The following is a 14,510-nucleotide window of genomic DNA, read 5'->3' as shown; positions in this document are numbered from 1 at the left end:
ATTCTTGGCGGCGGCGATGCATGTCAGGGATGCTCACCAAGTCATGGGCCAACATTTGAAGAATCACACCTTTGAATCTTATTCCTGGGTAGATAAGGCAGACATTTGCATTCGGTAAACATACTTGGATTTAGAGTTCTTCATTTTCGAAAAATTAGCATTGAGAGCATGAGTTTCCATTTTAATAATCACGACGCAATTGAGGGCGAACTTGGTAAACAAATGAATTGCTTATCTCGGAGCTTTCCGTGGTTTAACAAAACCCAGTAATGCATGAATCCATGATTACATGACTCCGTGATTCCGTGTTTCCGTGATTCCACGGTGCCGAGGTATCAAAAACTCACTAGATCGCGTCCCAGCCCTGTAACTGTGTAAGGTAGAACACAGAATACGCAGCTGTCAACAACGTGAAATGATCGGAACATTTTAGAAAACGAAGCTATCGAGTTGGATTGCTCATGTTGTATTCTTCGACATTACGCATGCTATTCTGAAAACGACCAATAAAAACCCTCTACTCTACGAGTCCTTCTAAAATTATCAGAACGAGGTCTTGGAGGTACTAGCGTTGCATGGGAAGACGCAATCACCCTTTAGTGGCGCCAAGGCCAGGTTTCGATTGGGCCACCACCGGGTTCCTGCATGGATTCGAGTCCCTGTTTTGGGGAGATCTGAATTCTGGATTTCTCCCTTTGTCACGCAGATGTGAGATGGCAAGTCCTGATTCTTCCGCATGTGCGGTGACCCATTCCAAGGTCTAATTTGCCATGTGAGATGGATGCAATGCAATGCGATCCACCGCAAGCCCAAGGTTTGTATTTTGGAGCAACGAGGTCCATTGGCAACAATAGGCGAGATGCACATGTGAAATTTTTTTTTTTTCGATTTTCTCTCGGGAGATCGATCGGATTCTGCTTGAATGTCTCGGTTGAAGGGTCCATTTCTAGATTGGATCAGTTTCATGAAGCGTTTCCATAGTTTTGTACTTTTCCTGAAAAATGAGAGATCTGATGATAAGTAAGAAAATGGGTGTTCCCGAGGTCTCAGCCCCAGTGGTTCAGGGTCAACTTTTGCTCGGATGCTCGGATGAGGCGTTTCATAGAGTTAAAATGGTTGAACTAAAAAAACCGCCAATGTTTGGAAGCGAAATGCCAAATCAATAGATCAAAATGCAAATTCCAATGTGAATAGTGGCTTCAGTTTCTTCGAGTCGTAAGTGTATCCATATTCCATTGAACCATTGGAAGTCAAAATCAAAACAAAATAATAATAGAAGAGAAGAGATAATACAGGATTTCTCTTGATGTTCAACATCCGCCGGTTACCGACCGTGGATAATCAAAGCAAACATTGAATCAGTGATTCCAATCTTGAAATATACGTTTCATTGTAAATCCGACTTGTCGCAATTTGACTCAGCAACTGCAACGGGCTCTAAAAGTCGTTGGCTCAGAAACCTTAAGCTTGGGGGCTTAACATGGGCTTGAACTGAATATGGGGCTTTTTTAGAACTTTTGGGCTGAGACATGTTCGAACATGTACTATATCTCTTACTCCTATGCTCCATTCCAACCTAAGAAAAACAATACAAAAATAAACAAAAATAAACCAAGTAAATAGAAGCCAAAGTTAAAAGCTTTTTTAAGAAGCATCTGAACCATACAGAACATGAAACCTCGATCGCTTCATAGCTCAGGGTCGAGGTTCAACGAACCGGTTCCCCCTTCCGAAATGTGGTGATGGCGTAGCACTAGACACTAGCGTTGTTTGAGAACATTAGTTTGTGGAGTTCAAACTGCAGACAAGCTTAAAGGCTAGCAAACACAACTCCGCCTTTTCCGCTCAGAGGAGTTAGAAATCTTCCCTGCTCCGAGTGGTACTACTCCGTATGAAGTTAAGCCTAACCCTCGGCGTGTGGGACATCCAGAAGCCCCCTGGACCTTGGCGTTTCTTCTTAAAATCCCACGCTAGTGTGATCAGAATGCCAATTTTAGGAACAGCTTCAATACTCTTTCAAATTTAATTTATTTAACATTTGTGGATTTGCATAGCCTTGGATCCTCTTCAGGTTTTGCAACAACATGGCTACTGTACTTACTCCGTACTACGCCCTTTTACCCTAGCAGGTGGGGTAGCTTGAACTGCAGGGGAACCTCAACTATTGTTACAATCCCAGCCGTGGCGTGCATTAGTTTTGGTCACAACCTTGGAAACAACCCTGTTCCTGGGACTGAGGGGATTTTTCTTTTGCTGGGTCGACCAGTCTAGCCTTCGGACGTCGACCGTGGAGAATGGTCCCTGGAGGTTTCCACATCTAATGCATCTGTACATCTTTGCCACCTTTTAGCTTACATCTTTCCGAGATGTCACTGCACCTGCATATGGTATTTAGTCATGAAATCTGTTTTATCACACTGGGAAGTGGAGAGAAGAAAAATAAACAAGAAATCAAAAGAGAGGGGGAGGAAAACAGCAAAAGATCATCCATAGGCAACGAGTCACCGTACGCAACACCATACAGTAAGTCTATGGGGGTACATACGTCAACGGTCCTATAAGTACAGGATTATTTGAAATACAAAGAAATGAATATTGAGGTCAAGAGTCAATTGACTATACACCGTGCACGCCCTTTCATACCCCCCTAAGAGGATAAATGGTCACCCATTGAGTAATCTTGACCGAGTCAATGGTGTGTTGTGCATAAAGTACTTTTGGTTATGGATAGGTCTTTTTTCAGGTTTTCCAGTGGATTTGGCAAGTGTCCAAATGGTGGAATCCACATACTTCCTAAAAGCGTATAGATTGAGCTGTATGTTCCATGTCTAAACCCAGGGCTTGTAAGCCATATTGGGCGTAGTTGTAACCAGCCACTCGGAAGCCTTTGTCACCGAGTTACCCCTGCAGAGGTTCATTTGGTGGAAGAGTAAAAAATCCAAAAAAGAGGTCTGTGTATGAGACCCGACTGCTCCAAAAAAAAAAAAGGGGAGGTTGTTTTTTTTTTCCCATGCATCCAAATCAATTCTCGGGATATGGGTCAACCGTTGGTGGGTCGCGTGTGTCGTGACGATCTTTTCCCCTGGCTCACGAAAGCGGGCAAGGTGGGTGATGACCGAATGTTTGCCTAGGGATTTTCATTATGTTTACCTCGTTGAGATTTGCCGACCTCGCCCTCGTGCATTGGTGTATGTGCGAAACAGTTGCATCTCAACTACATAGAGAGAGATCTGCTGCAAATTCAATTACCCGACAACGTGTGGTGCGGTGATGGGTCAATTACCTTTCAAGGGCCCCATGAGCCCTCGGTGGGCCAACAGTTGGTATGCAAATCGAAGATTTGATCCGTAATCTGACACCTTTTCTGACGACCTTGCCACAGATGGACGGCACGAGTGGACACGGCTTTGTTTCCAGTCTGCCGGTGGATCCCCACTGGCGGTCATGGATCCACAGCTGCCCTGGAAGATCCAGGTCTGTCCGCCCCGTATCCGAGAGTCTAAGGGGTCACAGTTAGCTCCAAATGTGGACTAAGGCGTCGAGACCGGGGTAGCCCTCTTGGTGAAGCGTGGATCGAAGTTGAGAATGGACGGCTGGCTCCTGCCCAGGCCGATTTCCTGGCTCACAAGACGATCAGGGCCCAGGGGTATATAAAGATCGAGGATCGTCACCTCGATTGTCATTGCTTCATCAGTTCTTTCTTTTCAACCTTTACCCAGTCTATCGTTAATCACTTTCTTTGCAGACGGCTTTTTCTTACAAAGTCCGCCTTGCTACAATCGCTTTTTTCTATTCTTGTCTTTTTTTCTATAATTACGACAATCTTCTTGTATAAACACATCGCCATCGCGCCTATACACACACTCTTTCTCAACTGAAGATGCGTTCTTCAATTGCTTTGCTCGCCGGTCTGGCGGGCTCGTCCCTCGCCTACCCGGCTGAGATGTCTGTCGACCGTCGTACTTTCGGTCTCGTTGCCGAGATCCTTGGCTCCGTCGGCACCGAGGTTGGCACTATCATCGATACCGTTCTGGGTCTTGGTGTCAGCACATCTGACTCCGTTACCCTGCTCGCTGGCCTGAGTGCTCGCGGTGCCGCGGCTCTTGAGGGAGGTGCTCTTGGATGCAGCCACTCCATCATCCACGCTGGTGCTCGTGCTGAGCTGAAGACCTGGTTGTCCAGCCAGACCCACATCACAGGATCCCTCAAGACCTCGCTTCTGTCTTGGTGTGAGGGCTCCATCACCACTCTCGATGCTGGTGTCACTGCTGGCTTGGCCGTCTACATCCCCACTTGCGCCGACCTTGCCGCTAAGGAATCTATCTACGTTACCATCGACGGTATCTTCGAATCCACTGAGCTCGAGGCCACTCTTGTCCTCAGCGCCTCTGCTCAGACTTCTCTCACCACTTTCATCTCCGCCAACGTCGATCTCGATGTGGATGTTAAGGCCGGTCTCCACCTCTGTGCTGCTGGTGGTATCGTCGGCAGCTTGGGTGCTGATATCAAGGCTTCCCTGCTTGCTTGGATCCAGGGCTCTGACTGCGGTCTCGATGTCACCCTGAAGGCTTCCGTCCTTGCCTGGATCAAGGGTGAGGCTGGTGCTGACCTCGTTGCTATTGGCTCTATCTCCACCGATGCTCTTACCTCCCTGTCCGTTGGTGCCTCTGTTGAGGTTCTTGTCGAGGAGACTGGTATCCTCTCCACTGCTGCCCTTGCTTCCATTACCGCTTTCCTCGAGGCTGATGTCTCCGTTGACATTGATGTCAACATTCGTGCTGCCCTCAAGGCCTGTGCCGGTGGTAAGCTCGCTTCTTCTCTGGATGTTGAACTCCGCACTGCCCTCGCTGTCTGGTTGTCTGGCTCTAGCTGCTCTCTTGGTGTTGAACTCAAGGCTGTCATCCTGCTCTGGCTGTCCGTCGCTGTTACCGCCGAGGTCTCCGTTGACGTTGTCTCCGGTCTCCTTGTCGACATCACCTCTTTCCTGACTGAGGAGATCTTCGCTCTTCTCAGCGTCAACCTCCGTGGTGCTCTCTCCCTCCTCGCCGCCGGTGAGAGCCTGACTCTGCTTTCTTGGGAGGCTCGTGCCGAGCTCGCTGCCTTCCTCAGTGGCTGCACCACCATCGACATCAGCGTTTCCATCGAGGTCATCATCATTGAGTGGTTCACTGGCTGCAGCATCTCTGGCTCCGGCTCCGGCTCGTCTCCGTCCGGCTCTGCCTCCGTCCCCAGCCTGCCTTCCTCCACCGTCTCCATCCTCCCCAGTGTCCCCGCTGGCTCTAGCCCTGCTCCCTCCGGCTCTGTGCCCACTGGCTCCGGCTCTGTCTCTGTCTCCGTTGGCGGCCCTGCCCCCACTGGCCCCGCTGGCTCTGCCTCTGTGCCCTCCGGCTCTTCCCCTACCGGCTCTGGCTCTGCTCCTTCCGGTCCTGCTGGCTCTGGCTCCGTTCCCTCGGGTTCTTCCCCTACCGGCTCCGGCTCCTCTCCCTCTGGACCTGCTGGCTCCGGCTCAGTTCCCTCGGGCTCTTCCCCCACTGGCTCCGGCTCCTCTCCCTCTGGACCTGCTGGCTCCGGCTCCGGCTCCTCTCCTTCTGGCCCCGCCGGCACTGGCTCTGTCCCCTCTGGCCCTGCTGCCACTGGCCCCGCCGGCTCTGGATCTGTGCCTTCCGGCTCATCCCCCACTGGCTCCGGCTCTGCCCCCACTGGCCCCGCTGGCTCTGGCTCCGGCTCTTCTCCCTCCGGCTCTGCTGGCACTGGCTCTGGTTCTTCTCCCTCAGGCCCCGCCGGCTCGGGTGCTATGCCTACCGGCCCTGCTGCCACTGAGACTGCCACCCAGACCGGTGCTGTGACCACCCCCTGCGCTGGTGGTGCCGGTGCCACTGAGACCGTCAGCTACAGCACTGCCTTCACCGAGACCGTCACTGGCGGCGCCGGTGCCGGTGGCTCTGCCTACACCGAGACCTTCACCTACAGCACTGCTTACACCGAGACTGTCCGCTACACCGAGACCGTCTCCGTCTCTGCCCCCGCTGTCACCGCCGCTCCCTCCGGTGTCTCCCCCGAGGGCTCTGGCTCCGCCAGCACCGTCTGGGTCACCGTCACTGCCTGCGGATGCGAGTAAACGGATTCATTCAATCATCCACCATACAATACCCTCACGACGCCTGTCGTCTCTCTTCTACCATTTTCATTTTTTTTCTCCCTCTCATGACAAGACGACCTTGACCTCTTGAAGTGGTGTGGCCTGCAGATCTGTTTAAACTCTCCAGGGCCACGGTCAACAACATTCCCCTCACCCAGTCGGTGATTCGTTTCCTTGCCTTTGTCCTGCCTGTAGATATCTAATTCTAATTCTAATCTGCTTTTGGCGAATTGGTTCAACTGTTGGATAAGACTCTTGGCGGATTACGGCTCTGTTTTCTCGCCGAGCGAAGATCACTTGTTATTAAGATCTAAGATTTCCTTTCTTATTCCCCATCAATGGAGTACATTCCTTAACTTCTTGTGTATTTTTTGACCTTGCATTTTCTGATTCTTTTGGTTTTTTATGGTTATTTCATCCGGACTTGTAATGCAAAACGGAAAAGTTATTTCTTATACAGCAAACGAACTAGAAATTGAACATGCTTCTCATTCAAATCACTCTTTATGTTACTAGTCTGTAATGTCTGGTTGTTTCTCGAGCTTGAAGCAAAAGTCCATATAACATTGAAGGTTTCTTAATATTCCCAAGTCATAAATCCAAGATACTATCGTATGCAAGCTTGTTAATTGAAGTGAAGTTGTTAGCGACTAGCAAATGATTCATATTTCAATGTTAAAACACATCATAGCGAAAGACATTATTAAATTGCATCATGATAGACATCAAGAGAAAAGAAAATATGACAGAGCTATCTACCAACTCCTCCAAAATTCTTTCAAGCAGCCATCGGCAATTGTATACCGTTAGCTTCCTCCGTTGTGGCCGTCTTCTCTTCTACCTCACTCTGTATCACAACCTCCGGCTCGGGGTAAAACTCAATATTTCCACCCTCTTTGATAACCCCCGTACGATCCAAAAGACAACGAGCTCGCACATAGGGGTCAAGCTTCCAATAGTTTGCCGACAACTGCTCGATCACCAAGTCTCGGCGGTTACTCAAGGAAGAATCCTGGGAGCCCGTGACCCACTCCGCATTCATGTTGAACAAATCCCCAGCTAACGCCTCCCTCTCCTCCAAAATGACATCCCGAGTAGCCGTGTCACGCAGCCTCTCGTTCTCATTCGGTCTAGGCTCGATATAGTTGTTTTCCCAGTCCTCTGGACCGCCAAGCTCTTTGATTATGTGCTCCGCAGGGACGAGACCCGCCAGCTCTCCAGCGCCGGTGACAAAATGGACTTTCGAGGCGACGACCGGGTCGAGGAGGCCGCTGATGATTTTCCAGAAACCTGTGGCGTGTTAGGAGCTTGCACGTGGGAAGGAATGTGGATCCAGGATCGATAGACAAGAGTACGGACCAGAGAAGATCCATGGGGCGTTGTAGAAGATCATAGCGCCCAATGATTCGGGATAGTTTTCTTGAAACGAATCGATAATAAACTTCACGGGAGCCAGTTCCTGTCAAACGTTAGCTTGTCGGTGATTCAAAGCCTAAAATCAATAATGGAGCAATAGATCCACATACCCAGTTCGAGATGGAGAAGGCCGTCAAGTCGAAAACGATAGCCTAAAATCACCAATCACGGTTAGTCGATTTGAAGCTCGTTACCCACCGAAACCATTGAAGTCTAAGTATGAAAAACGGGTCCGCTAGAATCAAAAGAAAACACGGAGTTCGCGGGGCCAGAATGCTGATAGCCTGATAGCCGGCATTTCCAAGGTTCAAGATCGGTAAAAACGTACCATCGACTCCACAGGCGGGACCATTAGTAGCCGCACGATCTCAATCATTTGAATAATATAATCATTCAACCCCTTTGTCGTCTGCACACCAGGCTGATGCGTCCGCACCCGCACAATACAAATAGGACGTCCCTCCAGATCAATTCCGCGCAGATGTCCCTTCCCCGTCCGTGCCTGAAGCAAGAATCCCTCCCCATCTTTCTTCTCGATCGAATCCCCCTCCTTGTTGGAATTAACGAATGCGTATTCCTCACCCCTGGCCATCAGCTCATCAACTTTGTACCCATTTACGCGCCAGTCGAGCGTGCGCACCAGCTTGATCCACGCCTTGGGAACGTCCCATTTTTCCGCGCGCAGGAAACGTAGGCATAGAGCGTCGGGATGATCTTGTTTAAGCATTGACACGAGCGCAGCGCGCAGTTTGGCGCCTGGGAGCTGAGTGAGGATGGACTGGATAGCTCGGAGCTCCGTCACGCCTGCGCCCAGGCGTTTCAGGGATCCTAGAAGATTGGGCGGGATGGTAGATAGGAGGTCATCGTCCGTTGGCTCTGTGGGCGCGCGACTAAAGGAGAAGAACCGACGACGGGATTTTGTGTTTGTGACACTCGAATTGGCTACGGAGGTGGTATCATCTGCATTGAGTAGACTGGCATCCCATGATTGCTGCAGTATTTTCCAGAACTTTTGTAGTTTCTCTTCTTGGATTGGGGTGAGGTTTCCCACGTAGCCTTCTGGTATGGGGGTTGGGTCTGGCATTGGATTTGGCTTGGAGGAATATTTCAATATTTCAATATTTTACCGGGGATCGCACAAGCTCTTTATTGGGATGGAACTTGGTACTTATGTTACGGGCTTGGGCTTGGGCTTATTCTTTTCCTTTTGCTATGGCTTTGGACCCCAATCTTGTCCGTCATTTGCTTTTCTTATTTGCCCATGTGATCTCTCCTGCATGAGCCCCGCACGCGAAAGCCGAGGGCGATTCCGGAGAAAAGGTGGATCTGCATAGGTTCGTGACATCTGGATGGTATTTAATTAGATTAAGGGACCATTTGGCTTATAATTCACTTAGTTTATGGGAGTTGCTATATATGAAATTCTGCAGTTGCACGAGATCATATACATACAGTACTAATAGAAGCAGGGGCAATGTGACACAGGGGATTCATTTACTCCGTCAACCTGATCGCCCCCAATGCTCAGGCCCCGAATTCCAAATAGCTTTGCTTTTTCTCTGTTGATAATTGAGCCCATGTGAAGCCGAAAAAGATAATCTTGAAAGCACTCGGGTATTCCCGTAAAGCGGAGTAATGGTCATTAGTGGTCCCGTCAGGATTTCGCATGCACATTTGTAACATGATTGAACACTGGTACAATAAAATCGTCAAAGATATTAGATCACTGGAAGCTACTATTGAATAAACAACAGGATTCCAGCTTGAGTCCTTTCTTCTTGGTGTTGAATAGAACTGAATTCGCAAAAACGCCTACCGCTAAGTTGCATAGATTAATACATGCCATTTCAGTCGAGACAACACGAGACAACACGAGCAGTGGTTTAATACTGCAAAAAATTCCATGGGCTAAAAAATGCAAACAGATGCTCAAAAGCTCACAAAGTCCTCAGGTTATGGACTTGTCCACCCACCTCATTCAGCGCCCTTCATAATCTCACTCTCCAACTTCTCATCCCGCGGGGTTCCTTGGTCCTGAAGCGCAATTAATTCATGTAGCTCCACAGGCTCACCAGCAAGCTTTTGGTATTCCTCGTCAGAAACAGAGGATTGGAGTCTGCGATTGGCTGGAGGGTCAAAAGGTCAAAAGGTCCACTCAAAGTTTGCGGTGACCGCTGCGGTGTCTATGGAAGATGTTGCTCATTTGAACGATCATTCGGGTTTCTGCGTTGACGTCTGTAGTTAGGATCCATGGCGTCTCTTGGGTAATAGCTGTCATAGCGAGGAGAGCGACAGCGTGGGTAGGGATGATAGTAAGCCCAATCTGGAGGCGGAGGCGGAGGTGGAGGTGGACGGGAGTAGTATGGCCGGTTATGCATCCGATAGTATGGGCTCACGCCGGGGCCGAATCTGTGCCAAGGCCTTTCATTTCTTCTGAAAACTGGTGAGCGTGGGTCCTGGAAACTGGAGGAGTTGTATCGATCACCATAGTTGGGGCTGCGCCTTATTCCTCCACGGTTGCGCGAGTCGGGAGAGATGGGCCGATCGTAGGGTCGGGATGGTGATCGGGATCGGCGACGAGGGAGATCAGGAGATCGATCACGGCGGTTGCGTGGCTCGCGGGAAGTTGAACGACGAGGAGAGATGGGGGACCGGGATCGGGATCGGGATCGGGACCGAGATCGAGAAGGGGAACGAGTGCGACGGCGTCTGTTAGAGCTGGAGGGGACATAAGAGTCGAAATCACGGCGGGATGGGGTTTCACGGTATCGGTCACGGCTGCGGTTGCGAGGGGACCGAGATCGTCGGCGGTCAAAGTGGTCATCACGAGAACGGCCACCACCAGGGCCTCTCTGTCCTCGTCCATAATCTCCGCGGTTTCCACGGTTTCCACGTTCCCGGTTTCTGATATCACCTAGTTCTCGTTCCCGGGCGGCTTCTTCGTCTCTTTGTTGGCGAGCGGCCTCAGCAGCCTTCTCGGCTTCAAGCTACACATGAATAGCATCAGCGAAGCATTCGACCCGACTTTCAGGCTTAGACCTACCTTTTCTTGGATAAGTTCCAGTTTCTTCGCCTCGAGAAGTTCCTTTGGAACACCCTGTGGGTTCTCTTGACCACTCAGGCACAGTGACCACAGGTCTTGGCAGAACTTGGGCGTGTCTTTGTCAAGGAACCCGGTTAGTTGGATTTGAATTGCCTTGATATCAGGCTAATTGATTCACGAATGCCGTTAGTACTGCAGCACCAGTAAGGATAATCTGATACCCTGGGAAACATACGTAGCGAATGCCCTCGATTAAATTGAAGCAAAGCGCGATGACTACATCATCTTCATTGCCAAGGATTTCCGAGATTCGGCCAGAGATCCATCTACAGCCAGGGCGATTAGCAGTCGTCGCGATCAAAATCCGGGGAAGGGTGGACTAACTTCTTCATCACCTCAATATTGACTTTGTTCATGTCCACCTTGCGGCTGAACTCCGGAGGGAACTTGGTCTTCCGAAGAAGCTTTGCATCAACGGGAGAGGCCATGGTGGCTGGTTGTCAAGTGTGAGGTGTAAGAGTTGGAAACACAAGTGAAAGATAATGTTGTAAGGATACGCGCGCGTCTGGACGATCTAAGGCGGTCTGTAGCTAATTTGGCATTATCACTGTTCTAATCGCATGAAAGGCGGTCAGTTATTAATTAAGTGGTTGTACACTTTTTGTTTTCCCGCAAAAAACAGCAAAACTCGCTGACTTCAATGATATTCTCTCTATAAATTCTTATATAAATTTTTTTTCTGATCATGGTCAAGTCCTAAATACTAGTGATTAACGAATAAGTACTTCCTACTATAATTAGAAATTCTAGTATAGTTTTTGCTGGCAGAGTTGCACAACCTTGAAGTTAAGGCCATGTGAGAAAGATTGTTCAAGTTTGTTAGCAAAAGGGCCGCATCTCTATAGTAATTAATAGAAGTTACAATAAGATGACAGTGAATCCTGATCACCCCGTCTCTGCAGCCTCGCAAACTGCAACACTCAAGGCCCATTCCGACCTTAAAACTTCTGCTACAGTAATTCTTGACCACCAATCAGGGTGTAGCATTGCATAGATGACATTTCGGCAGCGCTATCAGTTCTCAAACCATTAGACACTTTTCTCTCTTTCAGCCTGTTTGCAAAACATGAAATATTTAGACTTACATTTCCTAGGACCTGTATATGACTATATCCATCAACCGTGAGACGACAGTTAAGGTACTCGGCAAAGGATTTTTCAGGATTGACTCTCTGAGCCTTATGCCAGAGAAGCCTCCCAGAAACTAGAGCCATGTAGAGTATACCACATGCCCATACATCACCTGCTCGAATATCGGAGCCATGGTGATGTGCATAGCTTTGACGGCGAGATTCACGCCTATCGGAAAACCTCTCCGGGGGAAGATAAGGATCACTTGACTCCGAGAGCTTTTTCCGAATACACATCTTTGGTTTGTAGTTAGAAGTTGGAGTCGAACCAAAGCTGGGTCCAGACTCGGAAGTAGAGGATTTGTGATTATTCCCATATAATAATTCAACCAATTCTCGAACTGATTCTTCGTCTTCCCCAAACCCACCTACCTTGACCGCGCCTTGAGACGTGAACTGTATATGTTCTGGCCTCAAGTCACCATGACCGATATCGTTCTCATGTAAGAATGCCACCGCACGAAAAATTTGAATACTCCAGCAGTTGATCTCTTCGGTCGAAATCTTTTCTTTTCGTGGACCTTCTTGGAAAAGAAAGGAGTGGAGGCTGCCGCCAGTACAGTATGGCATGACAAGGCAGAGGTTCTTTTGCTCATTGTAAAGGATGTCGATGATTGGGATGATATTCGGGTGACATAGGGCAGAAGAACGGCCTTGACTTCGGGGCGGGAATGGAGTCGTCGATTTGGCGTGGTGAAATACCTTGACAGCATAGAGTTCTTTCACAGTTTTAACTGTAGAAGCCCGTCGCAATTTGGTCAGCATACCGGGTTTCTGTGGAGACATCCCTGACGGTATGATCTGCTCAATTGGGGCTTTCTTTTCGTACAGCTGAACGGTATTGGAGTCGTCATAATAGAGAACTTTACTGAATTTGCCGTATTCTCCTGCAAATGATATGTCGGTTGCAGCGGTTGTAATGCGATTTTTCTCCATGAAACCTTGCGCCGGATTCGATTCAGCAGACGGGACAGTTGTAGAAAATTGACCTGATAAGGTCCTTCCCGAATTAGGACGAGCTTCACGTTCCGGGGACATCCATCCCCATCCAGTCAAGGTGTTGGTCAGGCCATCGAGTATGTGAGGACTCACAAAATCCCTCGTATCCCTGCCCTCGTCCCTTCTTGTGTGATGATGATGGGAGGATAAGGGACGAGAAGGTGATTGGACTTCCTCGAAGGGATTGTGCGGTTGGGCATTAAGGCTCTCCTTTGGCATTCTGTCGTTTTGTTCTGCATGCGATGACTATTTATCTGTTGGTTCTTAATCAGAGGCTGTTCAAATATTCTTGGGGTTACTTGTGAGCGTTGAGGAGAAGTGGTAGATGACGAAACGACCACATCACCTGACTTTTCACATGGCTGTGTAACGTGTTCAAGATCCTCGGGTCAACCAATGAATTGGTTGCAGCTTGCCGGGTGTGACTATAACCCACACCCAATCAATCCTGATTATTCATTTGCTGGAAGATCCGTGGAAAACAAAGAGAAGATCGGAAGATCAAGTGGGGGAACTTTGGAATAAGCTTCTATGTAGCGCCGGAATTCCCCGGATCGTCAACTGCCAAGACATGCTTACATCTTTCTAGGGAACCGAAATTGTAAAATATACTCGGTATAGTAGCTCGAGCCTAAATTGAATAGCACTTTTATAAGTCCATTTTTTTTGACTCTCTGATGGCAGATGTGATCCTTAGGAATTTGTGATTACGGGTCTATTCCTACGGGGAGTACCTGGCCTTGTAAATAATCTGTGACAAGGTAAGTCGATGTAAGAGAAAAGATTCCATTCAACAATAATATACTAGCAATATTGTTAATTAAGGCCGGGGAGAAAAGAGAGAGAGAAAAAAAAAACAACAAAAGGAAAGGTGAGCGTGTAAACATGTGACCCCCTCCCCTATAAAGCCTCAGTCTCATGCTTCATGACTCGAGTTCATGATAGAATCTAGTTTGTCCAAAACTTTTGTACCCAGTGTCCCTTCTCTGTCTGATCCCATTTCCCTAAATCAAAGTAACAGCTCCAAATTCAAGGGAATCATCCTGATGCTTCTGGTCTATATGTAGAACTTTTTACAGATCTCCTGGATCTATATAGAATAAAAGATCAGAGAAAGTCTTCAGTCTCACGACTTGTGAGCTGGGAGGTACTGTACATGGTAAATAACCCAGTCCCAAAAACTTTGTAGCTAGTCACTCTTCTCTCTCTGATCTTACCTCCCCTTAAATTAATCTTTCTTCGAAATTTCAGGGAATCGTTGAGCTGCTTCAGGTCTATATTTAAAGCCTTTTCGATCGACTTTTTTGATCCATAGGGAAGGAAAGATCAGGGAATGGCTTCATTCTCATGACTTATTTGTTGGGAACTGCTCTATACAGTCCAGGTGACTCCCATATTGAGCTCAAGCGACTCCTATACTGAACTGATCCTTGCGCGTGATTGGTCAATCCTAAGCGAGCTGGTTGATCTGGGGGACGCGTTCAGGGTCTTTCCTGGGGCATAAATGCCTCGCTTTCCCCCCCCTTCTCCTTCTTTTCTTTTTTCCCCTTCCCCAAGTTTCATCACTCTCAAGTCTTCTCTTCATACTTTCAAACTTCCATCTCACACTTCCATCTCACACTTCCATCTCACACTTCCATCTCACACTTCCATCTCACACTTCCATCTCACACTTCCATCTCACACTTCCATCTCACACTTCCATCTCACACTTCCATCTCAC

General features: G+C 48.5%; 4 protein-coding genes across 4 annotated transcripts; 1 reads left to right on the top strand and 3 right to left on the bottom strand.

The window, feature by feature from the left end:
- Nucleotides 1-3,880: 3,880 nt before the first annotated feature.
- Nucleotides 3,881-6,118, top strand: N7466_005529 (putative cell wall protein; the record flags this gene model as incomplete). Its single annotated transcript, XM_057164926.1, has 1 exon — nucleotides 3,881-6,118. The coding sequence occupies one exon, from the start codon at nucleotides 3,881-3,883 to the stop codon at nucleotides 6,116-6,118; it is 2,238 nt and encodes a 745-aa protein (XP_057020525.1).
- A 799-nt stretch (nucleotides 6,119-6,917) lies between these two features.
- Nucleotides 6,918-8,639, bottom strand: N7466_005528 (CRAL-TRIO domain-containing protein; the record flags this gene model as incomplete). Its single annotated transcript, XM_057164925.1, has 4 exons — nucleotides 6,918-7,429; nucleotides 7,499-7,598; nucleotides 7,666-7,707; nucleotides 7,884-8,639. The coding sequence occupies 4 exons, from the start codon at nucleotides 8,637-8,639 to the stop codon at nucleotides 6,918-6,920; spliced, it is 1,410 nt and encodes a 469-aa protein (XP_057020524.1).
- Nucleotides 8,640-10,058: 1,419 nt separating this feature from the next.
- N7466_005527 (PWI domain-containing protein) lies at nucleotides 10,059-11,086 on the bottom strand (the record flags this gene model as incomplete). Its single annotated transcript, XM_057164924.1, has 5 exons — nucleotides 10,059-10,273; nucleotides 10,320-10,542; nucleotides 10,599-10,763; nucleotides 10,834-10,924; nucleotides 10,983-11,086. 5 exons carry the CDS (start codon nucleotides 11,084-11,086, stop codon nucleotides 10,059-10,061), a joined length of 798 nt encoding a protein of 265 aa, XP_057020523.1.
- A 601-nt stretch (nucleotides 11,087-11,687) lies between these two features.
- Nucleotides 11,688-13,006, bottom strand: N7466_005526 (kinase-like domain-containing protein; the record flags this gene model as incomplete). Its single annotated transcript, XM_057164923.1, has 2 exons — nucleotides 11,688-11,711; nucleotides 11,744-13,006. The coding sequence occupies 2 exons, from the start codon at nucleotides 13,004-13,006 to the stop codon at nucleotides 11,688-11,690; spliced, it is 1,287 nt and encodes a 428-aa protein (XP_057020522.1).
- Nucleotides 13,007-14,510: the final 1,504 nt, after the last annotated feature.

Source organism: Penicillium verhagenii, assembly GCF_028828195.1.
Source record: "Penicillium verhagenii strain IBT 33310 chromosome Unknown utg000006l_segment0_segment0, whole genome shotgun sequence".
NCBI classification, from domain to species: Eukaryota; Fungi; Ascomycota; class Eurotiomycetes; order Eurotiales; family Aspergillaceae; genus Penicillium; species Penicillium verhagenii.
This window is presented reverse-complemented; position numbering and strand designations above follow the sequence as displayed.